The sequence below is a fragment of the Nipponia nippon genome, unplaced genomic scaffold (genome assembly GCF_047370975.1).
Source record: "Nipponia nippon isolate SJK-2023a ecotype South Korea unplaced genomic scaffold, ASM4737097v1 scaffold_1, whole genome shotgun sequence".
NCBI classification, from domain to species: Eukaryota; Metazoa; Chordata; class Aves; order Pelecaniformes; family Threskiornithidae; genus Nipponia; species Nipponia nippon.
In genome coordinates, this window is record NW_028262290.1 from 159,708,775 (window position 1) to 159,736,465 (window position 27,691).

The 27,691-nt window shown below is 42.3% G+C and overlaps 2 protein-coding genes and 1 long non-coding RNA gene across 17 annotated transcripts in view; 1 reads left to right on the top strand and 2 right to left on the bottom strand.

The window, feature by feature from the left end:
• On the bottom strand, nucleotides 1–13,348 carry LOC148057683 (uncharacterized). Its single transcript, XR_015698606.1, has 3 exons — nucleotides 13,223–13,348; nucleotides 337–423; nucleotides 1–39 (listed from the first exon to the last, which is right to left on the bottom strand). It is a non-coding gene; the product is annotated as an uncharacterized LOC148057683 (long non-coding RNA).
• On the top strand, nucleotides 13,271–24,927 carry XRCC2 (X-ray repair cross complementing 2). Its single transcript, XM_087730415.1, has 3 exons — nucleotides 13,271–13,451; nucleotides 17,925–18,006; nucleotides 23,853–24,927. The coding sequence occupies exons 1-3, from the start codon at nucleotides 13,413–13,415 to the stop codon at nucleotides 24,566–24,568; spliced, it is 837 nt and encodes a 278-aa protein (XP_087586541.1). The 5' UTR covers nucleotides 13,271–13,412; the 3' UTR covers nucleotides 24,569–24,927.
• Nucleotides 15,004–27,691, bottom strand: part of LOC148057684 (uncharacterized) — a 53,473-nt gene continuing 40,785 nt past the window's right edge. For 10 of the 15 annotated variants that reach the window (XR_015698593.1, XR_015698603.1, XR_015698594.1 and 7 more), the window contains 4 exons: nucleotides 24,919–27,589; nucleotides 22,188–22,317; nucleotides 20,334–20,487; nucleotides 15,004–17,997 (listed from right to left, as the gene is read on the bottom strand). The gene's annotated coding sequence lies outside the window, so the exon portion shown is untranslated. Of the gene's footprint in view, nucleotides 17,998–20,333; nucleotides 20,488–22,187; nucleotides 22,318–22,835; nucleotides 22,891–24,918; nucleotides 27,590–27,691 lie in introns of all 15 variants that reach the window. The other 5 variants (XR_015698598.1, XR_015698595.1, XR_015698591.1 and 2 more) reach the window with 5 other exon arrangements.

Here is a 27,691-nt window from a genome sequence, read left to right on the forward strand (position 1 = left end):
TATCTCTGTACGCCACACCCCTGCCTCCAGCCATTCCTGCTGCAACGAGAAAAGAAGTGTAACACAAGGGGTTTGTTCCATATCCTACTGCTCTAACACAATTCAGTTTAAAAAAAAAAAAAAAAAAGGCCTGCCTGATTTAATAGCCAGAAGGCCAGATCCTCCCCACCTATACCACCAGCAAATCAGCCAGTTTGGGGGAACTCACTCTGAGATAGTGATTCTGACCACTTACTGCAGTACCAAATAGCTCCCAGAGGAACTAAATGTATACATCTATATGTGTATGTGTGTGTATATATCAACTGTTGTCATCAGTTTGGAATACAAACTTACCTGAGGTCTGAAAAAGAAGAAACTTGCGGAGTCCGTAGACGCTGCCTCAAAATTGCTGTGAAGCTTTTGTGCTTCCTGCAAAACTCCCTGGAGAAAAAAAAAAAGTTTATCTTAGTATATCCAAGTGAGTCGTACATGGGAGTTCACTGCAGAACACAGGTGGAGAAGATGGTGGTGGCCTTTTGTATCATAACTCAGTGTCTGCAGCATACTCCTAAGATGTTGAGGACCCAGACTCCTCTTTTCTACAGCTCCCACTTCTCAGCAAGATCTTCCAGCCATCAGAACATAAAGTGCTCAGTCCCACTCCCATGCGTCTCCTACTGCAGCTGGCACACCGAGCTGCAAAGACGACAACTTTCAGTGGGCCAGGGAGAAAGTAAGCATGAATTTTACTCCTTACTGATGAACATCTCCAGAAGGCAGGAATCCGGTTCTCACTGAGGGACTGCTTTTATTTTTCCATTTAAGAGTCCACCTATCATGACCTACCTTCCTAGAGCTCAGTATTCTTGATCTGTAAGGGAGAAAGACACCCCCAAGGCAGTCCCAAGTCAGGCACCTGGTCTCAGACACATCTTCATCCATCGCTTCCCATCGGCTAGCCCAAGAGCTTCTTCCTCAGCCCACAGGCTTCATCATCCCATAGGTTCATTAGACACATTACAGAAGGAGAGGTATTGCCTCAGGCACGCTGACATGCCCTCTGAGCTTTCTGTCTTCACTTACTATGTGGAGACCTGCAGGACTTGGGTCAGCTGCTTGGAATCACTGCCTGATGGCCAGGACTTAGTTTTGAAGCATTATTTCACTTTAACCCAGTGCCTGAAGCTACTGGGTATATTTGAGTCCTCAGTTGCGTTTCTAAAGCACTTGTGCGCCCTCAGATCCCCAGAGTAACTTCCAAACTGACTCATGGAAAACGCTCTCTACAGCCTCCAGTTCTCTCTTCAGGCCAAGAGGTAAGCAGGATTGAAAAATAAAAGAGGGGAGGGTATATCTGTATATATGCACATAAACATCATGATAATATTTAACACCACAATAAAAAAGTATAGAAAGATATTTTACAAATTACATAAACCATGAAGTTTCTGAGTACAGATGAGGTATGCCTTGATACAAACCAAGGAGACATTTCCCTTTCGGTAGGTGGTTCTCTAATGGTCCACTGGTTTCTCTTATCAGTGGTTTGAACTAAGTGGCAGTTCCTCTGTTTGGAGATAGTGAGGTTCAAACCACACAGAGCTTCACTAGTTAAAAACTCTTATTTTAAACTGAACTCTATGCCAAACAAACGAGAATGTAAAAGATCTTAACCATCACTTGACAGTTTCTTTTCAATTCCCCTTCGACGCCCAGTTTGGAGTCCAGCACTTGTGAGCAGGTAATTTCTTCCCCATCCTCTCCAAGCAAAGGCTACCAGGGCTGCCTTGTCTCCTTGCAGGTGGCAGGATGAAGTCATCACAAAAAGGAAATCCTATCATAGCCTGATGAGCATTAGTTTCAGCAGCTCTGTCTGCTTAAGGAGTCCCTGCTCCTACATCATTCCTCCTTGTGCCTCCTAGGTTGCTGCAAATAAATCAGAGCAGGGAGCTGAGCTGCCTAACCCCCCCACCCCTTCTTTTTCAGCCAGGGTTTTTTCAGCCAGATTAGCTCTCCCTTTGCACTTCGCCACATGCCCAAATGCTTGTGCCAGCATAGCAGAAGGAGGAGTAAGAGAGTGGGAAGGAGTGGCTGGAAGTAGGAGGAGGTGAGGGAGCAGAAGGGACTGCTTCAGCAGGTCTGAGGCCCGCAGCCTAAAAAAATAACTGCCTCGCTGGGATCAAGTACTCCTAGGGTGCCCTTGTGAGGATGGATGTGCTCTCTCCCTGAAATGCTTCACTCGATGAATCTTCGTGTGCTAGTGAGTGTCTAATTCATGGTAACGGAGATCTGCCACTGAATGCACTCATTGTCCAGCGGGGACATTACCTGCTAACAGACAGAGGCTTTCAGGTAAGCACTGCCAACATCTCCTTCAGTGTGTTAGCCTTTGGGCCTCTGTATGTCTCTAACTTTGTCTTAGGGCACTAAACAGATTCTCACCTAAAGCAACACTGCAAGCGGGCGTACTGTTGCCTGCAGATTTCACACAGCCTACAGCGCAATCACAGAACCTGCAAGCGGCTCGGATATATTTAGAATCCCACATTGTCATTACTTTCATCCTGCAAAAGTGGGAGAGGCGAAATAAAGAATAGAAGCAGATGATAAATGCACAGCTGGAGAACGTCAGCAGACATCTCAGCACTGGCTGGCCCTGGTTCACCTCTTGTTTAACTGAAAGGGAGTGGATGACCCTGAGAAAAAGAAAATCAACATTTCTTTCTCTTGCTGTGGTCAACACCTGGCTGCCCCTGTGAAGATAGCGTTACAATAATCGGTCAGCCGTTGTTTTCTGCGCCAAGCCACTGCTGCCCCTGAGGACTGAGCATGCCGGTGGGAAAGGACACAAGTCAAAGAACTGCCTGTGAAGAGAGGAGCACACGGCTGCTACCTGGCTTGAAATACCCTACAGGCAAAGCACAGCAAGCCAACATGCCATAAGGACGAAAGAGACTGATCATAAAAGGTGATGAAACGATACAAGAAAGCAGTGGAACAGGAGCTCATCTAGCCATACAAAAGTCAATGCGTAGTCATACGTAAGCAGAGATGTTTGTAATTAATGATTTAAATCACAGTTGTTGGCTAATTACCTTGGATTGTGAAATGCAATATTTTTTCCAAGACAGGATCCCAAGAGAAAAAGGACAATATTGAAGATGCAGATGAAGTTAGAATTCTACCTCCAAAAGATATTTCCACATTTGCTCAAACATATCAGGACTCTTTCCCCTTCTTTCTCCAGGCCCCTAATTTATGTCTGCGCTAAAACATTAGCAGAGTTGCTTGCGAGGAAGGCAAGCTGGCCTTTTTTGTGTCCCCTTTCACTGCTCCTGAGACTCCTCATCTATCTAGCTGTGTTGAATTCCTCAGAGACACCTCATTTCTTGAGAAGGTGGAGAAGACTTGCTCAGACAGCCTTCAGGCTATAATAATGGGTAAAATCACCCAGATTATGCAATTTTTTTTTAGCTCCATGCTACATTTTAAGTTCATTTTGGGGTTGGGGATTGAACTAGTGAAGGCTCTTGTCTGTCAGGGCTTTGTTTGCCAGTGGTAAGAGGGAAAGGGAAATGGAGAGAAAGAGTCTGGCTATTTTATTCAAAGCTATTTTTGAAGGAACTATTAGGTTCACTTTAGAAGGGTAGGCAAACATGGCAGTCAGCTGAAGACTTGAGATTATGGGGTGAGAAGAGCTTTTCTGGGTCCCCATAACTCTGTCACTCTCTAAATGATCCATATTATTCTTAAACTCAGAAAAAAATGCACCAGTTTTAGTGGCTGTTTTGTTCAATTAGAAGCTGTGGTGTTAATCTCAGACTCCTAACCATATCAGCCCCAATTTCCCCTCTCTTGCAAACCAGTCCTGTCCTTTCCTAGTGCTCTGTTCTCAGCACCCTTAATGCCACTCAAACCAGTGGTTCCACTTAAATGATGCAGGTATTTTGCAGACACTTCCATGTTTCGCTCTCGTCCTCCAACTGCATCTCTTCCTAAGAAGCAGATCTTCCAGTTAACATAGACACAAATCAGCTTTGGGATGCCAGCAGCAAGAGAAAGATTTGCTGGAAACTGCAATGGTGTCTCGGAAATCCAGGGACCTTTGTTGATGGCTGCCGTGTGTCAGAAACCCTGCTTTTGATGCATAGGACCCTTGTAGTCATTTTTAATATTACAGGTACCTTCTGAAATGCCACGTGGACATGGAGAGGTGTCCAGTAATCCATGGTCATGGCCTGTGCATCTCCCACAAGTCTGTTACTACTCCCCAACTTTCCGTGTTGTCTTAGATCATCTTCTTTGTTATTAACCATCCATTTAATAAATCCAAGCTAGGGCTTGCGTGCAGGTCTTTGGGAAGCAATGTAACACATTTCTTGCTGAAGTTGCTACCTTGGGTGAAATCACTCCTGTTGAAACTCTGCTGCCGTCAGAGGATTTATACAGAAATTATTTTAGCCTACAGATTTATCTCAATTCCCTCACAAACTAAAGGGTAGAAACTGCCCTGTGTTGGGTCAGGCATCAGAACATTTTGGATCACCTCCGGGTGGCCTAGCAACAGGGTGTTTTCTTCTGGATGCTTCATTTCGTGCTCCAGAATTTCAGGCTTTGTTTTTGAGACTGTGAATTTCACAGAGGAGAAATTAACCTTTGAGATTAACCGGTGCTTTGAGGTCTCCCTGCAACTGGCTCTGTAGTCACTCTTGGCCAACCTAAATACGGGCTGCCAGCATAAGACACCCTGCCCTCTCTCACTTCTGGCTTCACGTTGCCATCTCCACATGAGGGAACTGACCACCGAAACCAAAGGCAGACTCCTTCCTCTCACCTCCATCAGCTCCCAGCTGGGTCGCAGGGCTGAGCTGGTTCAGCGCACAACCACCAGCACAGCCCAAAGGAGGCAGCAAGAACGTGCAGCCCAGAGAGGCATCATGTCTTGCAGGAGCAGCTTGAACTGATGTTGTTTTAAAGCAATCAGGCAATTGCAACCTTAGCCTGCACATTGAAAAATCTTAAATTACGAGATTTGTTTTAGTGAAGTGCTTAATTTTCACAGTTAATGTTTCAACACATTGCTATTCACTACTGCACTGCTTATCAAAGATTACAGCAGTGGAAGAGGTGACCATATTTTCAAGTTCTATGTAATCTGAGAAAGTATGTCAGAGAGCCGCATTTGCAGAGAAAGAATGTTCTCATATACTATTTTCTCCAGAAACTACCATTTCCAAATCTCAGTTCTAACCTTTTTTTCAGACTTTTCTGTAAGAAGTCTCTTTCTGTAAACTGCCCCTCAGTAAGTTTGTTATAAACATGCATCATCAGAAAATTCAGGCCATCACTGCTGATGTGAGTGCACAGTTCATACAGTTGATGAAAAAATTGTAGTTTATATATATATTTTGAATTCATTCTCTGCAGATATACTTGAATGTTCACTTATAAATTTGGTGCTTCAGTGAACATTCCCATCAGCAGCTTGTTGTCAGAACATTTGCAGAAAATCAAGCATTGAAACAGGTATGAACACAAGCAAAGCGAATACATTTAATAATTAGAGAAATGCTACTTATCGCAAAGTGACTTTTTGCACTAGTGTCAGGATGCATGGAATATAGGAAATGAAAATACAGGATGATGCTCCCAAGCCACAACAAGGCTATTTTGTGCTCCCCTAACATAACATAACCTCAGATGGCTATTTTCTTTTACAACAGTAGGAAGAGGTTTCCCATCCTAGGGGAGTTTCAGAATTTCAAAATCGAAAGAGCAAAGTCTTGTACTCTAATCCACCAGTGAGCCAACATGAACATTTTTTTAAATGTTTCATTTCAACTATGGCCCTTTTTCATTCAAATAGTATAATTACCTTTAAGATCTATCAGAAAAATTGTTTCACAAGACAGTTTTCACATTTAAATTGCTAACCAATGATGTCTCAACAGCTTTCAAAAAACCTCCCCCGGAAGTTTTGAAGATGAGAAATCCATCCAACCCATTTTCATTCCATCAAAAGAGAGTCTGCAAGAACTTTTTGTTTTCTACCAGTCTGTATTCTCTGATAGGAAAACTACTGATCAGAAAACTCTTGACTGACTCTATTCTGTGTTGCTACCATGACCATCTTCCATCATCATAACAGAAAAACCATGAGTATGCCGGATGAACGTGGATGGAGCATGCTCTCTTTGCAACACTCCACATGTGCAACTTCATAAGAGTTACTGCAAGTTGCCTTACACAAGAGAATCTCTGTGGCTGATGTAACATACATCATGGATGATATAGCTTTCCATAGTACCGGAAGACAGAACGGCTTCTGACAAAGCCAGTGCAAAGCCATCTCTGATCTACACCCGTGGTTACAGATTTCCAGTTTGCACAGATGCAAGAAACTTCTAAGCAAGAAAAACCTAACAGATCTGGGGAGGTCACAAGCAAACTCACTTGTGACTCTTCTAGCTGCTGTGTGGAAACAAAGATTACAGAATCAGAGAAACTGGATAAGCTCCTGAAGGCCATCTGAACCTACCTTCCACTCAAAGCCAGGCTATCACCTACTCTAAATCAAATCAGCCATGGCTTTATTTGGTTGAGTATTGAAAACCTGCAAGGATCGAGATTCCACAACTCTTCCAAATAATGTATTCCAGTGCTGTACTATCCTCCTACTGAAGAAATTTTGCTAATGTCCAGTTCGAATTTCCCAAGGTGCAAACTGTGGCCCTTGCCCTCAAATTTGCCCTCAGTTTCCAGTTCTCACTGTAAGTTCCCAGTCTGTGTTGCTGCATGAGGTTATTCTGCTCCAGGTACCAAGCTTCACACACCTTACCGAATCTCTTAAGGTCCAGTCCACAAGTGTTTCAAGATCCCTTTAGACTGAAGCTCTATTGTTCCGTGTCCTAATAGTTTCCTCTAATTTAGCATCACGCGTAAGTTTTCTGAAGGGGCATTCTCACTGATTACAATGAAAATGCTGAACAATATCAGCCCCAGTATCAACCCTGTGGTACACAACTACTAACCAGCCACCAACTGGGCGTCAGGCCATAGATCATTGTTCTTCAAACCTCGTGGTCCCAGGCAGTTTTCAACTGATCTAACAGTCTATTCATTTAACCTATACTTCCTCAGCTTCCAGATAAGAATGCTATGGTGTCAAAAACTGTGGAAGACAAGATCTATTGCATCCTTCACTCTCCCTTCATCTTCTTAGCCAGCTATTTCACCAGAAAAAGCACCCAGGTTGGTCAAGCATGATTTACCATTGGTAAATAAATCCATCTTCACTCTTCCTTGTCTTTACCTTCTTGTCATTTGCATGTTTGGGAATGGATTCCAAGAGGATGTGCCCCACGAAGAGCGTACTTGAGCTTTAGTTGCAGTGGCAAGGCCAACATCATACAGCACCTAAATTTATTCACAGACATCCCGATATTGGGGTATGACTGTGTTGCAAGCGCCGCAGTGTAGGTGTATTCAGGTTAGTCCAGACCCTACAAACAGTCTGGCCACAGCAGCACCAACTATAGCTTTACTGACCAACCTTATGTTGGGGCTTATAGCCATGGTGAAACAAGACTTCCATAGTAAATCTGTCCTCAGTACCAAAGATGGCCAGTCACTGCAGTAAATATACCCCAGTTCTTTCCAACAGATTTATTTCACGGGCCATTCAGACTAAGTTGTAGATATCTCCTGGGTGAGTGCACTGTCAAGCCCCAGTTTCAAGACAATGGTCAAAACCGAGGCATTCCCTGGCTAGAGTCTGGAGTGTCATTACTGAGGTCAAAGTGTGATCTAGCTTGAACAAAAGTTTATAGCCTTCTATAAAAACATACCTTTTTCTATTACTACCGGTAGCAGATCTGACAGCTGTTATCTCTCTACTTATATTTTATGCTTCCTAATTCTAACATACGATGGCACTTCACTTCCCAATATCCAATTGACATTCTTTTGATGTATCTTTTGGGCTAGTGCCTAAGCACATTTGCAAATAGTTTAGTGCTCAATTTAAGGCTGAATATATTCCCAGAATTCCTTTGGCAATCAATTATTTATTACTTACAAGTGTTAAGATCAAAAAGAAAAGAAATAGATGTATATTTCACGCTGACAGGAGGTCCGTAGGGATTACAGAAAACAGAAACTTTAATGCTAAATCTGTGTAAAAAGGGTAAAATGGGGATTCCCTATTCAGTTTAAAAAAAAAAAAGAAAAGAAAAGAAAAAAGGGAAATGGCCTGGATTATACAGTTATTCTTCTTGGGCTTTATCTCATGGTTAGAAATGCACGCTTGAACTGTACCATTAGTTCTCTGTACCATGGGGGCAAATTCTGGTTTGCTTTTACCAGGGAACACCAGTTAGCTTAGACTCGGTGCCGGTGCCAGCTACCTGGATGTGCCTTTCATCAGCGTACCCAGGGTGGCATACATAGCTACTGAATTAAAACCCTGATTCGTTCCTATTGACAGGCCTAGGATTTGGGTTAATTTTTCAGCAAGGTTACACCGCCTGCATGGCTTTTTTGTCATGTTTGTAAAATCTGGGGCTTGTAAAGACATCAACATTCAAGCAAAGGGGAACTCGCAAGAGTAGAATTTAGAAAGATCATTCATACTTCATTGAACAGCCCTGTAGAAGGTGGAGAACATTTTCACAAGCATGTTTTACTGGGGCAAAATTTGCATTATTCCTGTCAGTGAGGTACTAGCAGCGATAGAGGTTCACAAGGTCAAACACGAGACCTCTCCCTCCGTGGGCTGCAGGTCAAAGCTCAAATACTCAAAATGAAACTTCATCTGTAGTCACCACTGGCTATGAAGGTGTCTTTACAAATTGTGTGCTCTTCTCTGTAAGCCTTTATTTATTTATGTATCGCCGACCTTAAACTGCGGCCCAAAGACAAGCAAGAAAATACCCCTGGCCAGGTGACCAGTACAAAACCAGTCCTTATCTGTGTGATTAACGTCCGAGTAAGGAGTATCTGGCAGCTTTGCAATGAGCTGGTGCAGAATTATTCAGACAGGATGGAAGAAGCAGCAGGAAAAGAACAACCTGGTACAAACAAACAAGGAGTAATTCCAGCTCAGGAATACAAGCCGATAAAAGGCAACCTGCAGAAATAAGAAAGCTAGACATAAATATAGGTGAATGGCTGCACAGAGCAAGTTTATTCCTGATGTAACTCTGCAAGCTGAAACATAAAGCAGAATATCCAGCAACCAGCTATGAGACTCTATCACAGATGCCAGAATTTAGTCATGACCTGGGCTGGTTTTTTCATGGCTAGCAGTCCATCTACCAATGGACTAAATTCTTTTGTCTTTTTTTTTTTTTCCAGGTTACACAGCAAATCTATCACTTCCTCTAAGGTCAGTGAAATTACACCACCCTTGTAATTTAAGTTACTTATTTCTCAAGTAAACAGATAAATTAGACTACCATAATACTGAGATGCATCTAAAGAAAGTGGCAGCTCTCCTGGTAAGAAGACTCAGCCATCTGCTCTAAGAAAATCTAATAAAACCCAGTGACAGATCACTTCACTCACTGAGAGAAACTTGGAACAGTGGGGCCGTAATCAGCCGCATGAAACTAGAGGAGTCACACAACAGAGAGGTTGCAGATAATCCGATGGGCAGTTCATCGTTTGCTTTGCCACATGCAGACTCAACATCAACCTTAAGTCTTAATTTTTACTACTACTACTACTACTACTACTACTACTACTACTACTACTACTACTATTATTATTATTATTATTATTATTATTATTGTTATTGTTATTGTTATTATTATTGTTATTATTATTATTATTCCTTGCTGAAGTCTACTTACAGCTTTGAGATGGTCTTCAGCTGGTAAACCTTTTGGGTTTTGAGCACTACTACACAAAGGAGTAGATAAGACAGAACTGGAAAATGAGACCTTTCTATTTTGTTTCTTGGAGTGATTCTTCTGTGTAATGGTTTTTCGGATAGTCAGTTTGTCACATTTGGAGTGAAGGTATTTAAGAGTCTAGAGGTTAATTAGAAAAACAACAGCTGACTTTACTGAAAAAGTTTAATTCAACTCTATGAACAGAGACAAACTGTTTTCAACCTAGAAGATCTGTTTGGAGCTGGTTTGTGCTGGAATGTCACCCACACAAATCTTGTGAGGGAACATTAAGTGACAGTATGCTCAAAATGATGAAGCTTGTGTTGGAACAAAATCTCAGCGGCTGAAAAAAAATGCTTAAAGGAGGAAACATTTACATTCCAGTTTCTAATTTAGCTATTACTTAATTAAATATAAAACTTTGATGTATTTTTTGCAAACATCTTCACACAATCTGAATTTCTTGTCACCACATTGGTTTTCTTCATGCTTTTCCCTTTTGTTTAAGCTCTTACCTCAAGCCTTGTTCCAGGATAGCGTGTTAATTCTTTAGACTGGCTCTGTATTGTAGACCAACTGGCAATTTAAAGTTAGGACTTTGCTTTTTTTTAAAAAAAAATAAATGTTTATATGAACAGTAGACTCGGTTCTCTACAGCCCCAGGGCACCTGGGCTAGTGCTTCCTTCCCCAGAACCCAGCCCAGTTTCCTTCTGTGCGCTGAAATTAGCAATGATGAACATACGAATGAGCAAATACCCCCCCAAAAATAATAAAAAATAATTTTGCTCAGAGCTGCAACTCCACTTAAAATACCTTCCTCTCTTGCACTGTCATTTTCTCTCCCTACGATGAACGTCTTAAACACGTACAGTGGAAAACACAGCATCTCAGTGTGGAAGATGCTCAAAATGAAGGTTGGGAAAGAGGAATTTTCTCCACAACACACACGTTTCATAAAGACAGAGATGCATACCCCTAGAGTCTGATCTTTCTGCTATTAGAAAAGTCACTGCTCTTGCTGCTGAATTGCTACACGAGCAGTGCCTGTGGCTCAGGGGGCACCCTCAGGCTCCCCGCACGCCAAACAAAGGAAGACTAATTTTCTGCCTGTAGAAACAGGAGTGCTGGGGCACAGAGTCCCTGGATACTATGAGCTACTTATAGCTATACTGCATTAAGGAGGATTCTGCATTAAGGAGGTTTCTGCTGTTTAGGAAGGAAGAGTAAGGAGCGGGTAGGATCCTGTACTCTTGGATCACGCACTATCGCTCAGAAACACTGCAGAGCAATATGAAGGAATGCGATGCTGACTGCTGAAGTGCAGAGGGCAGGGGTTTAGATAGACAAAGATCTACATAAGGCTGGTTTGGAGTTAAAGTTTGAAGTGTGCATCACTGCCAAAATCTAGCTTTTGATCTGCAAAGAAGAGAAATGATAGTACTGACAAATAAATGAAAAAAGCACAATGTGAGTCTTTATTAAGGCAGAGGGCTGTCAAAGTAAGTATCAATTTTCTATCTTCATAATGCCAGCCACACTGTATGGAACAATTGAACGCGAAGGAAGCATAGGAGAGGTGGTTACGGCAATCTGCCTGTCAAGGCGACCAGTGTATTTGATTTAGACATCTCTGTTACCTACTAAATATGTCAAGCAATTAAATATGCTTTTTTTTTTACTGCTCAGGTGAATTCAGTGTTTTTACCCTCTCTCTCTTGAATCTTTGTTGCTTGATCTCCATTGAACTGTGATACTTGCATTAGATTGTAATACCAAGACCGTGTTCACCCATGCAGTAGAAGAGCTCCCATAGGACCCTACTGGGATACAGGCAGTGGTAAGTGATGAGGTAGGAGTGGGTTTCAGTCAGCTGGCATTTATGTGTGCTGTATATTTTATGTCTCCGAATTCAAGTAGCAATGCCTTTTTAAAAATTAGTGCAGTGGCTTTAATTAGAGGAGAACAGCAACGAAGAGCCTATAATTAAAACAAACAACAAAATCCTGTGGTTGATGCAGTGAGTAGTGTCTTTGTCATAAGTCACAGTGAGTCGCACTCTACTCTTGGGTTAGGTTCAATCATCAGTCAGCTTCGAGGGCAATCACTTCTCATTAAGTCTTTTGAACTCTTCCAGGGAACGTGGCCCAGACCCCTAAGGTACTATAACAACAGTCAGACACGCAGCTCTTAAGGTTGTCTGTCCCTGATGTTGGCTTCCTCCAAAATGCGAGGCAGAAACTTCCTTCAATAAAATGAAACCAATAGTTTTGTAGTTGCATTTTTGTGCAATTTGTTGCCCCACAGCCATCCAGATCTGTCCCACTGGAGAACTAACCACCTTCCATGCTCTTGATAATTTTGCATGTGTATCCATACACAGAGGAGAAGAAAGGCTGCCAGAGCTGTCCAAAGGGACCATCCCCTTTCTGTGCTTTAGTGTGCAGTATTAGAACCTGACACTAAAAGTACTGGTTTGAGTTGGGTTGAATCTGACTGACCTTGTGGAGGCAGGTGGCAGCCATCTAAAACCTCGAGTTTGGGTCAGGTGGCAACCACAGGGTGTTCTGACCACAGAGAGCAGCGTATTTTGGGCTGAAAGAGGGTTGAAAGAGTAAACAAAGCCACCGCCTTGCATCTGGGGTTAGATTTTTCTGATTTGTGGCATATTCAGGACCAAGCTAGGAGAAACTCTTTTTATATAGACCAAAAATGATTTCTTTGAAGAAACAAAGAACACCACCACCAGTTTCTCCTACTAACTGTAGGGACGTGCAGTATCGCCAATAACCTCGCTAAACGCAAAGGGATGATCTCATTACTGCTCTTCGATATGCAGATACGGGGAGTTGCTATTCTTATCCTACTGTTTTTGCATTTAGCCTATGGAAAACACAAACAGGTTCTCCACGTTCTCCGGTGCTCGTCTCTCTCGCCACCTCAGGTTGCACAACCACAGCGGATGGGCCGTGGTCCTCAGGAGGAGCAGGTCCTGCCGCCGGCCGTGGGCTGCACGAGGACTCGCCGGGCAGGCGGCTCCTGCCCCGGAGCATCGCGCGCCACACGAGCCCGGTTCATTCAATGCATGTATGTAAGATATTCTAGACCGCTTTTAATCTAAGCCGTAATTGATAGCTGGCTTTTGCAAAGAGTAATTTTGCAGGCGTCAAGAGTTTAATCGCGGCTGCACGGATGAGCATCCCTTGAGTCACGTCAACCCCAGTGTCACGGATGAGCATCCCGTGAGTCACGTCAAGCCAGCCACCTGCCCCCATTTCATCAGGAGCGGAAAAAAAACCACCAACCTATAAAAAGACAGACTTTAGAAATAAATAAACACCCGCCTAACCTGCAGTGACCGGTCCCTCGGGAATCGCAAGCGGCGCTGGGCCGGCGGGACTCGAACCCTCGACGAAGACGCACGGGGGCTCCACCCCACCCTCCCCGAGGGGCCGAGCCACGCATGCGCAGAGCCGCCGGCCCCGTAACCGCTGCCGGCCGGGAGCGGGAGCCGCTGCGGCGCCTCCCCCAGCCGCGCCATGGCTGACGCGTTCCGGAGGGCGGAGTCGGGCACTCAGGTGAGGCGCTGCCCTCGCCCCTTCCCCGGGCTCCCCTCAGCCGCGGCGGGCGGGGCGGGTGAGGCCAGGCCGCAGCCCGGGGAAGGGGGAGCGCCCGGCCACCGCGGAGCCTCCCGAGGGAAGCGGTTTGCGAGGGGAGGAGGGAGGGCGCCGCGCCCTCCCGCCTCCGCCGTCCTTCCTCCTGCCGCCGCCTCCTCCCCCGTGAGGCCACCCCCGGCTGCGCGCCGCAGGCCTAGGGGCGGCCGCAGGCGCCCCGGGGTCCTCCGTGGCCCGTGAAACGCCTCGGTTTTGCTGGAGGGGTTTCGGCGGGCGGCTCCAGCCGGGACAAGGGCAGCGGGGGTCTCTGTCCTGCCGTTGTGTCCCCCGCTGCCGCCCTGGGCCTCGGGTTGAACGCCCGCCGTGGCGCTTCCTGGCAGCGCGGGGGGAGGTTTTTATTCAGGTGTTTCAGTAATTCCTTTGTAAATATTTTTTTCGCGCTCTCCCTCCCAAACGTTGGAGTGGATGCGGTAGGGAAGAAGAGCTGTGAGGAAGGTTTGGTTTAAATAAACAGTATGGAAGGTGGAATTGCTTTTCTGTTCTTCGGATAAAAGGGGTTTGAGTTTTGGGGTTTTGTTGGTTGGGTTTTTTTTTTTCCTCTGCTAGATGGTTTATCCGTCAGTGACTTCTGCTTGCAACCAGCAACTTAATTATTTGGAGATTTGCACGTTACTGTATCAGAATACGCTGAGTAGCGCACATAAAAGCATAGAAACGTGTGATACTATTTATTTCCTGTTAAAGCTCCATCTTTTTTCACTGGGACTTGAGTTCCGAAGCCCTTTTGACACTTAAAAAAAAGGAAATAGTAACAGCTGTCCGCTGTCGGCAAATACACACAGATCAGGGCCGTGCGTCGTGCTCTGTGTCCAGGTGGGTACGTTCGTTTGTGCGCCCGCAGGAGCGGTGCCAAGAGGGAACGCACGTGGCAGCAACTGCCTGTGGTGGAAGGGATAACCAAACCTGAACGGGGGAGGAATTGATAAACGATGGGTTAAGAAAGGTTAACGTGTAAGTACGTTGTCCAGAAAAAAATGGTAAAAGCCCCTGAAACAGAAAATACTTAATTTAAAACAGTACTTCCTCAAATAGCCTCATGCGTAAGATCAGGTTTTAGGGAGGGTTATACTGAGACCGCAGTCTTGTACTCTTATTATTGAATATAATTAATAGAACAAATTAGAACTTCTTGCAAAACACCTTTGGTATATCACAGTAAAATAAATGATAAATTGCTTGCATATGTCTTCATGCCCGAAGCTTACAAAAGCTCAGTCAGAGTGGTTATGGTGGTTGAAAATTAAATTTTGTCTCGTACTCGAGATAGGTTTGTATTTGTAAATAGCCTGTAGGTTAGCTCACAGCCTCTAACAGAGCTGGAGTATTTAATTTAAATTTCTTTAACATTTTAATGAAGTAATATCTCATTCCTGACAAGACCTACATGTGTGCCTACATTTATGCATAGCTTTGTTGAAACCAATATAGTATAAGCATACAATGTATTACTCAGTGGGACTGTCTATATGCATATTTCTTTATTTAAAAGATGAAATTGATAAATTATAAAAGAGTTGAAATATTTGAGTCCCGTCACCTTGTCATTAATGAAACTTAATCCAACTGTTGCCTAACTTGCCGTATAGCTCGTTTTCTACATGTAACTGCACATATGTGCAGTTTCTAGCTGGTATAATTACACTTTCGAAGAACACCTAAGAGTGAAGACGACCACTAGCAGGTTGCTAAAAGGTGGGTTTTTTTGTGTAAAAGAAGATAAAAAGAGCATTATGAAAGAAGAAACGAGCATCTACAGTTAAATTATAGAATCTGAAGTCTCTAATATGTGACCTGAAATCGTTTTGGTGGGTTTTTTCCCAAGCTCTTCCCACTCAAAGGGTCTCTTCAGTGGTGCTCTGCTGCTGTGTTCTGGACACTGTCCACGACGAAGCTTGGGAGGCCTGATATCCACCATCCAGATCACCCTTTAAATGCTGTAGAATTCCCTCCCCCTCCTCATTTTACAGAAGAAAATGTGAGAAGGCAAAATGGAAATGCCTCCCCTGGAACAGAGCCAGGGTGGCTTTTGCCAGTTTGGAAAAACCCACGTTGTCCCCATCTTTAATGTCGGCAGAGGTGAGGGATGCCTGTCTACTGTCTCATCTCAGCGTTGCTTCCGTCACATCTGCTGTAGTGTGGACAAACCTTTGTTAGATGCGAAGGAAGATTGTTGGCTGTTTCTGCCAGGAACCCCGTTGCTCCCAGCGTGACACTAATGAGGCAAGTGCCTTTGGAGATTCTGCTTCAGAACTCGGAAGTAAATACAAGTTTGATAAAAACACAGGTGCGCTATCATCAGTGAATTATCATAAATTACCTACATGAGCAGTGCTCAGAGTAAGCACCTGTAGTTATTTAAAATGAATATATAAACTTGTCATTTAAATAACCTCAGATTCCTACTTAAACGATAGCCATCAATCTACGGTGTATTTCCAAAGCCCTAGCAGTAAGCTAAAAGAGGTGATAGTCTGAGAAGAGACAGGGGCTCATTGTTTCCAGAAGAAATAAACTGCAGCGGCTGTATTCATTAATGTACAAATAAATTTGGGAACAGGCGGCTGCAGAAATGTGTTGAGACCGGCAATAGTTGTGACTCCCAGCCCCAGCAGTGCCCATAATCGAGCCCCTGTGATCGCTGAGTGCCGGAGCATTGCTTCCTTTGCTGAGAAATGAAGAGCATCAGAAAGCAGCAGCAGGCAGTGGTTTTCCTGTTTCTCTCAACTTCTACAGCCAGATGAGGGGGCGAGAGATTCCCGGCCCTTCTCCGCGGCGGCCGCAGCCTCTCCTCGCCGGGGGCCAGGGCCACGGCAAGGCGGCCGCTTGCGCAGCAGGGCTGCACGTGTAGGGTCTGCGATGGCCCTCTTGGTGGTTGCAAGCTCCTGGTTTACGTGCCCTGAGATACGTTCCTGTATTCTTGTGTACTTATGTCCATGTGGATTTTTGCTTTGTCCGGGTCACAGAACCCTACTGGTTCCCAAAATATTCAAGAGTTCACCACGTGAGTGCTTCCTGCGCTGCACGAATGTGTGAAACATAATGGGAGGGTCCGTGGATCCAGAGCAAGGTCGAGTCAAGTGTTTTTATGGCCCTTCAGCGGACGTGTCAGAAAACTCTCCTGAATACGTGTGAACAGGCAAACAAAGGCAAACACGTTGACATTTTGTTAATGGAAGGGAATGTTAAAATGTCAATGAAAATGTCACACTTGAGATTCCCATCGTGACCATTTGAAGTAAATTCAGGGCCACTTAATGGAGTTTTATTCTACTATTAAAGGCAAACACACACACACCGCTGTTTAAACAACTTTTAAGACAATTCAGAGCAAACATTGCTCATCGATGTGGCAGGGAGGAAAGAAAGATAAGGCAGCGTGTGCTTAAAGGTGTGTGCTTACTGCTCGTTTGGTGACTGGCTTTAAGGAGGATGGGATAAAACTTAACGGGATTTCTTTTGTTTAAATCTTTAAGTGACAGCTGGGTGTCTTGGAGAAGGGAATATTTGGCACCAGGGTACGTGCTCTGGCAGTGCTCTGAGCAATACACGTAGGGAATAACAGCGCTGCCACTGGGTGAAATGTTCATTCTTGGTTTACGAATGTATGCCAGAACTATAAATAACACAAGTTGTGTGAATACCTGTCTGCTTGCTATGCAAATACCTGTCAATTTAAGAAATTGTCTATGAACTTTGGACTAATTTGTTTCACAATGGACTTGCTTTACAAGGGGCTTTGGAGGAACTTGCTTTACAAATTCAAGCTTGCTTTAGAAAGGTTCTTGCAGAGCCACTGGTGGCTAATTACTTTTGATCATTCTTAATCCATACTATGTTTGAACAAGTAACTATGATATAATGGGATTGTAGTCCAGAAGAGTCTTGTATAACTTTTCAGATGAAACATACATGGTTTTATTTAAAAATGTGCGGAGAGACTGACTCAGGAGACTAATGATGGGTAATGTTTCACCTCTTAACCAGTAGGTTGTTGTGGAGGTGATGATGATTACAAATGATCTTCTTCCCCTTTGTTCTGTCAAATGGCAGCATGCTGCACACCCCAGGCGATCCCTCTTGCTAGCCTACCTTTGCAGCTTTTTCTTTTTCTTTTTTTGTTTGAAGCTTTATTTCCCCTAATGTGTATCTGCTCTTTATTGTCATTGAATCTGTCCGCTAATTGTTTGTAAGGATGGAACCAGCTGTTGCTGTAGTCCAGACTATAGGTTTCCATATGTCTTTATGAAAACATTTTTAAAATCAAACTAATCTTTTGATAAGGCTGTCATGGAAAACTCCCATTTCTCCTTTAAATTTGATTCCCAAGGTCCGTTATTTTGAGTTAACAGCATGTCTCTTCTGTCTTTTCTTTAAAAGCTACTTGCACGACTTGAGGGCAGAAGTTCTCTGAAGGATCTTGAACCTCATCTGTTCGCCGAGGACGGATCTCCTGTTCATGGTAAAAATGTATCTTTATCCCATTTATGGAAAAATGTTGCTGTAAAAGTATTCTCAGAGCAATATGACAGAGATAAGCATACAAGTCGATCTTTTTTCCCCGGATTCAGAATTTTAATTGTTGATGTAGTTTTATGCAAACTAGATAAAATTAAATAATGCAAGGTCACCACCATTCGAAACATTATTAAATGGACTTTATAATATCAAAACACAGGTGTAGCTGAGTAAATACCAAGCGCGTTGGTCTGTTCCTAGTAGTTTTACAGACATTTGTTCTAGATTCTGTCATTTAATGTTTTTTTTAATCAGTGGTCTAAAAAACCCCCACAAAGTCATAATTGCAGGAATTTGCAAAGAACTCAAGGTTCAATAAATAGCAAAGAGTTCAGTGACATGGAGTGGTCGGGGTCAGTTAGGAAAAAGGGCATGAGCAACCAGTATTTTTCAACAAAGCCAAATCATCAAGCCATTCAGTCTTGGCCTGAAAAATCCTGATTATACTTAGATGGAACTTTGGAAACAATTCCGTTATGAACTAAGAAGCTGAATGAGTTCGTGGATGATGTTAGGATCAAAATGGCTTATACGGACCTTCAGTGAATAAATGAGAATTTCAAATTGGAGAAATTGGGCTACCTCCCAGTGACGCCGGTACAACAAGTTTAAGGTAGATTGTTCTAGCAAGAGCTTTTAAGGTCAAGATTGGATATTTTAATGAAAGAAATTACTGAGCTAAACAGAAATTTGCACACTTAGTAATTCCTTGATTATTCAGGAAGCCAGATTGGTTTTCCAGATTGTGTGAAATTTCATGGATATCACAATGGAAGAGACAACTCTGATTACACAAAACTAGAAATATATAGTAAAAAAGGAGTATGAATGGCAAACTGTAAGGATCATGCTGCAAGGTACTACAGTTGTTGAATGTATGTATGAATGAATGGATTTCATGTGAAAAGTACGTGGCTGCAGCGGTTATCGACATACTTGTCTGCAATTCGAATTCCCACAAATTATAGAAGGTTCAGAAGAAATAGCAGAAAAAGCAATAAAAAGAATCAAGATAATTGGATGAGAGATGATGCTTAGTCTACAAATGCAGTCACTGTGAGACTATTTGTGTTATATTTTGCAGCACTTGAGAATATATTAGGGGTTTAGCAATATATGATTCCTGCCCCTGAAAGCTTCAAATATGATATAACAAAGATAAAGGGCAGAGAAATACTGGTAAGCCAGTGCAAATGGAGCAGAGAAGATTATTTAAGTACTCTCAATTCTGAACTGCTTTGTTACCCACAAGAAGAATCAAGAACCGGTAGTGAAATTGGTGTATACTTCACAAGGCTCCTGAAGCCTTAATGATTTTTTTTAAAAGATGAGATATTTTTGATTTGAAAAAATGCAGTAATAGAAAATGCTGATCTTTCATTCTATTTTTTTAATGAACTTTACACAAAAGAAACAAATGTTTGAGACTGAACTGGCCATGTTCTGGTAGAACAGACTATAAGAAGCCTTTCTGGGGCTTAGTAATTGCCCTTGCTGTCACAGTCCACAGCGCTACATAATTCCATTCATCAAATTATCATCTTTGATCTTAAAGCTATGTTAGGTTGTTCATATCTGTGCGAAGACTGTTCCAGAACCTCAGTTCTGAGATGGCTGGAAACCTAAATTCGCCACTGATTTCTCTATGCCAACACGGTCACTCAGCTTCTGAAGCACTTCTATTTTTCTTCTGCTTCTAACAAATGGCATCAATTATTATCTGTATTGGTCATGCTTTTTGGCTGACATTAGTGAAGTTGCTTAACATATTAGCACAGATCTTTAGCTTTTTATACATAAATGGACTTCACCTTTTATTACATTTTTGCTTTGTCTTTTAATACTGCAGTATTTATGTAAGTCCATGTGTTATTTTGATGTGCGTTCTCATTATTCAGTCTTAAATCCCGGTTGAAGACCTACCTCTCCATTTGTCATGAACTTGACTTCTAGTAGGTCACTGTGGAATACTGTAATACATTGCGCATGAAGTCCGTACTGAACGGCTCTTAATCTAAAATGCTATGATTAAAGCGATGCAAAGACCTAAATTACTCTTTTTCCTGATGGTATTTGAAACAAACAAACATATATATGAAATTTCATTAAACCATCCAAAGGTAACATCATAGTTAAGTGTTCATAACACGTCTGTCAGAGTACTATAAAATAGGAACAGCTAATATAGGCACTGCTGTGATATTCTAGTCACTGCTTCTAATTATGATGGACTTGCATATTTAAGAACACAAAAGCATATTAATTACATACCATTTAAGGTCGTCTGGAATGGAGCAAAAGTGACACGAGCTTTAAATAATCTTCCAGTGTTGCCAGTCATATTCCTCCTGTGCCACTGGTATGAAGGTGTGGGTGTCGGTATAAAGCTCTGATGTTCAGCAATAGTATGACACCCAACATTAACCTGGAATAAATATTAGGCTTTTCTACTTCACTTATAAATGGTACAAATATTAGTGATGGCTTCTGCACAGTATTGGAAATTACTGGTCCAGTAACCTCAAGGTATCTGATGATGTGCAACCTGCAGAGCTATGGCTGAGTGTTCTAATAGCCTGTTTGTAACTGCAGCGTCAGAAAATACTTTAAGCAACGTTTGCTAGCGTAACGATTACAGACAAAACTTAAGGCTTTTCTCATTCAAAAGGTAACACTGAATCGATGACCGGGACTGACCACAATGTTTCAGTTAAACATATATTAGTGTTACATAAATAAGTTTATGCAACATCTCTTAGTTTATCCCGTATGCCATTGCATAGCAGTGGACTATTGTGCTCTTTAGTCTGACCGTAGTGGGCCAGTGCAAGCTATCGTGAGCCAAACAATGTGTTGGGTTACTCCTTAAAACATGCTGCTTGAATTTGTCAGTGCTGAATTTCATATGAAATCATTCTGCTCATCCATCTTGATCTGTTAAATCTTCACAGTCTTAAGTCTTTATTAACTCCATTAGTTTGTCTTCTACACGTTTTGCCAAGCTAATGGAACAGTCATCTACTGCTATTTTTAACATTCAACAACACCAATTCTAACAGGAAAATTTCCCGTTAACTTTCTTCCATGTTAAAGTGTCTGTTCCTGCTCTGCCTCTCAGACTTTTTCCATCCCATAACAGTATCTCTTTACTAATCCTCCTTTCGAAGTATTTTGACATTAATGGATGATACTAGTACTGATCACTGTGTTTCTTCCATGACCTGTTGTGAGGGTGTCGAAGGCTTCTTGAAAACATTGCTGGCCACACTTCCTCCTCTGCTGTGTCATGGTTTGTCCACTCTGATCCAGAAGGATGAATTTCCCCTCTTATCTTACTGTAACAGCCTGGTTGCTAATTTAATAAAACCCTACATTTACAGATGTTGCTATAAATGGCTTCTGTTTTGCACTCGTTCTTCTTGTGGGCAGCCTCTTTGATAATCATGAAGGCACAGAAATCCCCAGCTCTCTTGAGGTTATCTCACAGTCCAAACTGCTGCTCCTTTCAGAGTAACTTAAGTGTTTGGGTCAAACTACAACCCAGATGGGTATCTTGTTTGGCAATACTGAAAAAGCTTTGAAGGCTGCTTAGCTGTCTGGCTGTTGAAATTTATAAACCACCACCACAAAAACTCCTAAGAATGATTTTTTCATTCAGCTTAGAATTTTTGCTTAAATAAATTTGTTAGTTCTGCCAATAAAAGCTCATCCAACATTATTCTGTGCATTACAGCTCCCTTATGTAAAGTTTTATAGGAGGTAATACACAGACGTCCTGATAAAACGTCTTCAAATGGATAAAGTCAAGCATTTATTTCAATTTTTTTGAATCATTACCAAACAGTAACTCAGATTTGCCTACTGCTGCTTCTGAGTGGCCATACAGGGTTGCTGTTTTTTCTTAAACAAGTCATATTTTGCTGTAGAGGCAGGTGAAGCAATCTGTACTGCATACTGGCCCAATTCAGCTAGCGGTCTGGATTCAGAGATGGCAGTCAGGGTGGCAGAAGTCTTGTGCCGAAGCCAGTGGCAGACAGAAGATACGCTTTATTCCTTAACAAGTGGTGCCTTACACAATTATTCTAAAATATTTCAATAGACTTGAAATATGAGGGAATGACCTACCGGCACGTTTAGAAGGAGTTCTTCCAAGCTGGTATCTTATCCTAACAGCGTGCGGCTATGTCGCTGGCACGGTCTGTGTGACAGCAGAGCAGCTGCTGGCTGCAAGTGGCAGAGCTGGACATTGCGGCCTCTGAATGGGAAGAGAAAATGAAGATTTGTGTCATAGGAAGCGTAGTCGTCTTTCATCTCAAAAGTGGGGAGAGCCATTCAGAACAGATACATAAGGGCTTGGGAGGCAATCAAGCTTTTTAATAAATGTCAAAGTATCAGAAATTCATAAGAACGGAATTGCAGTTGTGGAGCAGCAGGGAATTTCATTATGGAGAGGCAGGCAGTCCGAGTGTCACTGAAACGGATAGAATTGTCATATCAGGTGTAAATTGCTTTCAGCGCTTGCAATGGGTAAAGTAAGAGCTTAGTTTCTTCCCCACCACCTTCCGCCCCCCATCCCATGCTGCATCTTGACATTAGACGCACTTATGAACAAGGAGATCCTCTGGAAGTTGACTAATGACTTGAAAAACCCTGTTAACTCAGGCAGCCACAAACATGTTTAAGTAAAGTTGCAATTAATTCTCTACTCTTGCATCCTCCCTATGAAAAGCTGTTATGCCATTTGCACTTGCCAAGCCCATAGAAATCTCTCACCTTCCTGCAATTACAGCGGTGCGATTCTCCTTACGGCATGTCTTTACCCTTCTGCCTAAAATCCAAAATGTCATAAATGAATGATCCAGTTTCCTAAATTAGAAATTTATAAAGAGCAACTAATAAATTAACTTTTTTTTAGAGTCTTGCTCTGACATAAGATGACTTTGGAAAAGACTTTAGAGTATCTTGCATTCACATCCAACAAAAGAACTGGTTTCCTAGTAAAGTGCAATGCTTTTTTTAATTAACATTTGAAATTCATGTGCTATGTGTTTTATTGACCCACGTGGATCAGGCAGTTAGGCTGAGTCCATTTATGAACAGAGATCCTTTGCTTCAGAGACGTTGCCTGGAGTTGAAGGAATCTGAGAGCCCCCCTTGTCAAAAGAAGCAGTTTCATATTATGATCACGACGGAAGAATATAAGTGCTAAATAAATACACTGGTGTTCTCTTCACGGTCACAGATTCCTGTTGGTAACTTGTGATGTGCGCAGATATTGGAGCAAGCATACAGCAGACATGAAATGCTGAAGGACAGTCTGTGCTGTAAAAGTAGATGTGCCAACATGATTTGGACCTCTAGTATGTCAACTTTCTTTTTTTGTTTGGCTTGTCCTCTACTTTTTTATTTCTTAATTTTGTGCACATAGTGTAACTAGATGGTTTCTTAGCCGCTTCTGTGTAGCAGCTTCCTTTCCAGCCTTCATCTACCTGTAATGATAGATGAAATCCAGTTGCCGACCTTCTATTGATGTCGGTGTCCTAGATGCTGTTGGCAGGGGAGTTTTCAACCTTTGTTCCCCGTTGATTTTCTTTGCCTCAGAAGCCATTCTTGAAAATTAGAATTTCTCTTGGCAGATGCTAATCAGGATTGAAACAATTTTATGAATATCAAACTTCAGAACATGCATTTTCCAGTTAGTGGAATAGTGAATATTGGTTCAGTAAACTGCACTGAAAACTGAGCTATAAATTCTCTTACCTGACAGCTTGCTGGTTTGTTTTTGAACAGGAGATGTCATTGAATTCCATGGTCCAGAAGGAACAGGAAAAACAGAAATGCTTTATCACCTAATAGCCCGCTGCATCATTCCAAAATCGGGAGGAGGACTGGAAGTGGAAGTCATGTTCATTGATACAGACTACCATTTTGACATGCTTCGTCTGGTTACCGTTCTTGAGCACAGATTGGCACAAAGGACGGAAGAGATGATAAAGCAATGCCTGGGAAAGCTTTTTCTTGTGAACTGCAATAGTAGCACTCAGTTACTCCTCACTCTTTACTCTTTAGAAAACCTGTTTTGCACTCACCCCTCGCTCTGCCTTTTGATTTTAGATAGCATATCAGCTTTTTATTGGATAGACAGAAGCAATGGAGGGGAGAGTCTTAACTTGCAGGAGAAGAATCTGAAGAAATGTGCTAACTTTCTTGAAAAGCTTGTGAGAGAGCATCACTTAGCCCTCTTCGCAACAACACAGACGCTTATGCAGAAATCTGCAAACTCTGCAGAAAGCTTTGTTCCTTTAAAACTTCAACATGAAACTGATACCGATTATAGACCTTATCTTTGTAAATCATGGCAACAAATGGTAACCCACAGGATATTTTTCTCTAAGCAATGTAATTCTGGCAACAGCAAAGGTTTTACAGTCATTTCTTGCCACCTCAAAAGAAACCATGTAGTAAAACATTCATTTAGTGTTGCAGAATGTGGAGTTCAGTTTTAACCTCAGTTTGTTTTTTAAGCGTGTAGCAAATCCTGGTGCTTAAGGCCTGATCAGGTCTAAGTCGGTTTTAGTACCTTTCAAACTAGTTGGTTGTTGCTGGATGATTAAGAATTTTTGTCACCATTTTCTTAAAATTTAGTGAAGGGCAGGAAACGGTATAATTTTTGTATTACTGTAGACGTTCTGTCCAAACTAGTGAGGAATGCTGAAATTACTTGTTTGTGCTTAATTCATAAGGAGATTAAATCAAGAAAATTATAACCAAAGTCATTTTAAACTCCTAGTATCCTTCAGTAATCTAACTGATGTGGTATGCGGCCAAATGCACTGACTTCATTTCTGGGTCTTACCGCTTTCCGCTCCTCCTCTTCCAGGCTACAGAAACAGGAGCCCAGTTGTCCGTGGGGGAGACTGCAGAAAGGCGAGTGTTCGCTCTTCCTAAATTCTGGTCTTGGTTTATTCCCAGTAGCCTAGGGCATAGGAAATGCATTCACGACTTTGCCTGAAGAAAAGGATTCATTTTCACAGCCTGTTAAATAGTGGCAATCCTGACCATCCTTCTCCAAGCTCACAGCCTCTCTGTGTACGTTAGCACGTGCTTGGAGGAGCAAGGATTGCAGGTGTTTCGACCCTTACAAACATCGGGGTTTGAGGAATCTCCAGCTATTGCAGAAATGGAGGCCTGATTTCCATAACTGAAGGAAAACTAAGGATGCGGCTCTGGGTACCCTGTGCTGCATGCAGCAGAGAGTTTAGTCTTGGAAAATAAGGAGGTGTGGGTTATGGGTTGTTTTGGGTGTGGGGGGTGGGGTTTTGGGGTTTTTTTTGTTTGTTTTTGTTTTGTTAAGATGTATGCACAGACATAATTTTTTTTCCTCTGCCCTCCCACTTCTTTCCCTTCCCCCACTCTGGTCTTTACCAATATGTATTTGCCACATGTTGAACATTTGTGTGCAGGATTTGGCATGCAACATGTTGCAATTCTGGCAAAGAAGATTCAGAACTTATGGGAAATGCCCTACAGTTCTGGCAAAGAATACCATATTATTTATTAACCTAGAGTGCCCTTTGAAAGCTTCAAAGTGCTTTACAAGAAAGAAAATTGCACACAGTACATTATTTAATACAAAAACTTACATTAGCTTACAAATTTAAATTACTCGAACAAGGGGAAAATATTTCTCACAGCAATATTCGTTCAGTCATGTTGCACAGCATGTTTTATAGTTTAGATTGAACAGATTATTAACAAAAATGCATATTAAGAAGTACCTAGCACAGTATCTTTTTGAGGAAGATGCCTAAAAAACTCTGTTGTGAGACACTTACCTTTTAATTTCCTGATTTCTGAAGCCAGCTTTTTCAAGCTGAATGTATATCTGGATTCCCAGCTGCTTCGAGTTCGGCATGGGTTCCCAGACTTCTGTATATAGAGCTAGGAGTGTATATCTACACTGTTTATAAAATTTGGCATCTCTGCGATTTGGCTGGGTTTTTGCAAAGAGGGTGAGTGTCCTCCCTCTAACAGCAGCCAGTACCAAAGGTCTGGGGAGGAATGTGAGAATGATCAGTTGTCGCCGGCACGGCCTCCCGCAGCCCGGGGCTTGGGGAGCTCCTGACCAGCGCCTGCGGCCAGGCCAGTGTTTGATGGTCCTCCATGAATTCATCCAACCCATTTTCAACTTACGTACCCTCTTGGGTTCCACCGTGTCTTTTCACAATCAGTTCAGTTTAATTATTCTTTCTGTGGGAAAACTTCCTTTCCCCCCCCCCCCATTTTAAACCTACCATCTGATCTCTTCTTCATGCCGTCAGTTCTTTTACTGTGAGACATGAGCGAAATTTGCCTTCTCAACATCTCCACACAGGTGATGATTTTAGACTGTCATTTCATTTGTGCTTTCTCTTTCATCAACGGCAATATTTATTTTATTTCAGAACTTGCATAAGTACCCAAGTACATGAAAAACATACAACTTAACCATTCAGCCTAGACTGGGCCCAAGTTAGATGGTTTAACATGAGTAGACACTTCCACTGGGAATTATGATACAGGACATACTTGCATTTTTTTGTAAAAAACTGGGAAGATTCAAGTAGAGCTACAGAACTTAAAAGTGTGAAAATTATAGGACTACGTAATTTCTACTACAAAAAAAAAGGCAATCCCCTTTTCTGTCAGAGAATACAACTCCGCTGAAGATTAACTGCTTCGTAAAATCATACTTGCTAAAAAATGCATTGGAGAAAAAACAATGGAAATGTTCTAGCATTCCTGTATGGAAAAAAAAGCTTTTATATGATTCACAATGTAGTTTATATTTTGCATTGTACTGTAAAATAAATGCCTAAATGGAAATGAAGCCAAAGTTCTAATTGATCAAAAAGAGCACCTCAGGAAATTTTGAAATTTCCCAGTTTTATTTTTGCTTTGAATGCAGACAGATTTGTTTTAGTTCTCTGGTAATTGTAATATTCATCCTCTGCACATTTGTTTTGGATGTAGAGCAAGCCGAGCTTTCAGAGATGCTGAGCGCCTGCGTATCCCTCCGAGTCTGCAGGAGGGACAGGCAGTATGCAGTCTGGGAGTACATTGACCTCATCCTCTGCCAAAGTTATGCCATTTGGAAAAATGAACCTTTAGGATACAAGTCTAAGAAAGATGCAGTGGTAAAGAACCTGGGAAGCAGCAATTTTGTTTGTACCTTAATTAATGGTGGGTGTTAAAAATGGTTTTTACCTTTTTTTTTTTAATGGAGAGTTTTCTCCATTAAAACTACGTAGAAACTGTAGTTAGTGGCGGATGCAGTTTCTCCTCATGAGCCAGGAGCAGTATATTAAATGTAGCACTATGTTTAGCATATAATATTAAATCCAAAGTCTCCTCTTGCAGCTAGACCGAAGTTACTGCCCAGTCTCCAGCCCCCTGTCTAACCCGGAGTGAGCTGTGCTGCTGCAGCTCAGTCTCCCAAGGAGGAAGCGCGTTTTGGGTTCGCAGGTCTATGCCGCTGGAAATGGGCCCTGCGAAGAGAAGTGCCACCGCATATCGTTAGTATGAGGATAGGATGCAGGTACTCCTAAACTCATTTATCCAGGTATTTCAAAGAAATGAAAATCCTTTCC

What these genes read in the sequence shown, in the direction of transcription:
- XRCC2 (XM_087730415.1), top strand. Translation starts at nt 13,413, where the DNA reads ATGGCTGACGCGTTCCGGAGGGCGGAGTCGGGCACTCAG. An exon ending in GGGCGGAGTCGGGCACTCAG is followed by an intron (nt 13,452 to 17,924) that starts GTGAGGCGCTGC and finishes TTTCTTTAAAAG; the next exon opens with CTACTTGCACGACTTGAGGG. An exon ending in GGACGGATCTCCTGTTCATG is followed by an intron (nt 18,007 to 23,852) that starts GTAAAAATGTAT and finishes GTTTTTGAACAG; the next exon opens with GAGATGTCATTGAATTCCAT.